Raw genomic sequence first — 2,663 nt, forward strand, 5'->3', positions numbered from 1 at the left:
TAAATAAATTATTTTATTCAAGAAGGGTAAGGGCTATTCAGTGAGCTGCATAGTGTTGATATACTTCAATTAGCAGTTTCGAGAAAAAAACGGCCTGGTGACGTCGCAATTTCCGCTCACACTTCTTGATCATTTTCTTCATACCTGCTTTTACGTGGAATGAGTGTTATATAAACAATGCATTGTGGGGGATTTGGTCAGTTACACAGCGTCGTAATATTTCAATAGCAAACAGGGCGTAAAAATGAAAACTCTAGGGACGAAGAGCACGGATGATTTGTCTTCTGGCTCGAGGTTTATGTCTTGCGAGGGCATGTCGTAAAATATATAGCTGAGCTTATTAACAGGGCACGTAAAGCTGCGAAGGCTGGTGCAGTTGCGAGGCTGGTGCAGGTAACAAGGTGTGACAGGGCGCTGATGGGCGCAAGAAATCGCGGCTAATTGGTGAATTAAGCTAGGCGCTGCTTTTCAAAAAAACAATGATACAGGTGTCGAGGCCGCGCTTTTCCTTCCACAAACGGCTGAGTGCGACAGAGCGCAGCGCACACGGGGCGCCGGTCACCACCCAACCCGCGGCGGGCGCCCGCGCGAGCGCGAACCCGACGTCACGGCTTCGAAGACGCGAGCGCCGCCGCCCGCTCACACCGACGACTGGGTTCACGGAGCTCCGACCGACCGACCACTCGTGGCCAGGCTATGGAGAGCAACGGCTCGGTCCCGCGCTGGTCGTTTGGCGAGGACCAGCGCGCCGTGTACGCGATCGCCGTGCCCGTGCTTCTTGTCGGCTGCTCGCTGGCGTTCGTCTTCAACGCGGGCGTGCTGCTCTCGCTGCGCTGGCTGCGGCGGCCGGTGTCACCCACGCTCTGCTTCAGCCTCTCCCTGACATTCGCCGACGCCTACTCGGCCCTGCTGCTGGCTACCGGCTTGGTCCTCAACAGCTACCTGCCCGTGTACGGCGTCTCGCTGGGTTCCCAGGCGCACTGCATAGTGCTCGTCCTCGAGGTATTTCGCCTGTCGGGCCTGCTGGCGTCCGCGTTCCATCTGCTTGCGCTCGCCGTGAACCATTACGTAGGCATCCTGCGGCCCCTCCACTATGCCGCCATGGTCACACGGCAATCTTCGGAGCTGGCCATCGCCGTGCTGTGGGCACTTCCTGTGCTCGTGTTCCTCGTCTACTTCGCCTCGGTTCCCGGCCAGGGGCTTCAGTCGCCCGGCTGCGTCCAAGTGGACTTCGTGCGTGGCCGCGCCTTCAGCCTCACGCTGCTTGCGCTCTTCTCGTCACCGTTGGCCGTCATGACGTTCATTTACTCTCACATCTTTGTCATCATACGGCGCCATCGGGCGGGCCTGGTCAGCTTCCCATCGGCTCGGCAGCTAAACCGCAATGTCAAAGCTGCCTATACGACGCTCTGGATCCTGGGCACGTACCTTGTCGGCTGGATGCCTGCCGTTGCATTCATCGTCCTAACCTGCACTGACTGCGCTTTGCCAATCTACGACCTGCCTATGAGGACGCGCATGACCCTCGGCATTCTCACCAATGCGCTCATCATCTCCAAGGGCCTCATAGACCCGTTCATTTACGCGGCACGCATGTTCGAGGTCAAAGAGGCCCTGCAGAATATGCTTCACTGCCGACCTCGCAGCACCAAGAGCATGCACCGGCGCTCTCTCCTCGCCACGAAGACAGACACTCTAACGTCCAGCCTGCGCATGATTCAGCTACGCAGGGAGTCGTTCATTGTGGCTAAACCCAGGCCGGACATATGTCGTTGCTCGAGAGCCTGACGGTGTCAGCACTGGCCCCGCGACGACTTCGTCAGTGGCGCTCACTTCTACCGTCCTAATTTGGTTCGTGGCAAGTGATGATTTCGAGGCTACGAGCGACTACAAAGCGCTGTACGAAGCCTTGAGCCTCTGCTTGGTGTAAGCTGTGTGCCAAGCGTAACAACGCAGCGGCGAACCGAGAATAACAAGACACGCGAGCAAGCTTTCTACCAACGATTCAGTAATTGACTGCGCAAGAACTCAGGTCCATATTGTGAAAACAACTGGCCTTCTAGACATTCCCAAAATGTCGTATTCTGTGTAAGAGACAAGCAACTATGGGACAGGCGTAATGACAAAAAAAATCTGTAGCTGTGCTGTACATAGACATTAGTGAAGCGGCATTCCATGCAACACACGATAGATATACCATATTGCTTCTTGTTAGTGTGCTTCTTTTCATAGCTGAGTTTGCTTGCTTTCTTTGTTTCCGCCCTTTGGTTGCCTACAGTAAGTCTCGAGTGTCATTGTATAGAGCATTTTAATGCTAGAAATTACATCGCAGCATCTGTAACTGTGGCTGTACATATCCATATGAAAAGCGGCACTCCGTGCAATCAGCAGTACACATACTATTGCTGGTTGTTTCTGTGCTTCTTATGATAGTTCAGTTTGCTTGATTACTTTCGGGTTTTTGGATGCTTGCAGTAGGTGTCGAGATTTATTGTACAGGAAATGTTGATGTTAAGAATTACGTCGCAGCAGGTAAACACAGGAATTTGAATTTGAAAGTTGTAGCGAAACATGTTGTTTACTGAGCCAAATATCACGATGATGGAGAACTATTCTGCCATGGAGAAATCAAGCGCGAGCTGTAAAGTTATTTTGCACTCACA

The 2,663-nt window shown here is 53.2% G+C and overlaps 1 protein-coding gene across 1 annotated transcript; it reads left to right on the top strand.

Moving 5' to 3' along the window:
* Nucleotides 1-696: 696 nt before the first annotated feature.
* LOC135899327 (adrenocorticotropic hormone receptor-like) lies at nt 697-2,009 on the top strand. The gene has a single exon (XM_065428560.1). The coding sequence runs from the start codon at nt 697-699 to the stop codon at nt 1,786-1,788; it is 1,092 nt and encodes a 363-aa protein (XP_065284632.1). The 3' UTR covers nt 1,789-2,009.
* Nucleotides 2,010-2,663: the final 654 nt, after the last annotated feature.

This window comes from Dermacentor albipictus, chromosome 1 (assembly GCF_038994185.2).
Source record: "Dermacentor albipictus isolate Rhodes 1998 colony chromosome 1, USDA_Dalb.pri_finalv2, whole genome shotgun sequence".
Taxonomy (NCBI): Eukaryota; Metazoa; Arthropoda; class Arachnida; order Ixodida; family Ixodidae; genus Dermacentor; species Dermacentor albipictus.

What these genes read in the sequence shown, in the direction of transcription:
- LOC135899327 (XM_065428560.1), top strand. Translation starts at nt 697, where the DNA reads ATGGAGAGCAACGGCTCGGTCCCGCGCTGGTCGTTTGGCGAGGACCAG.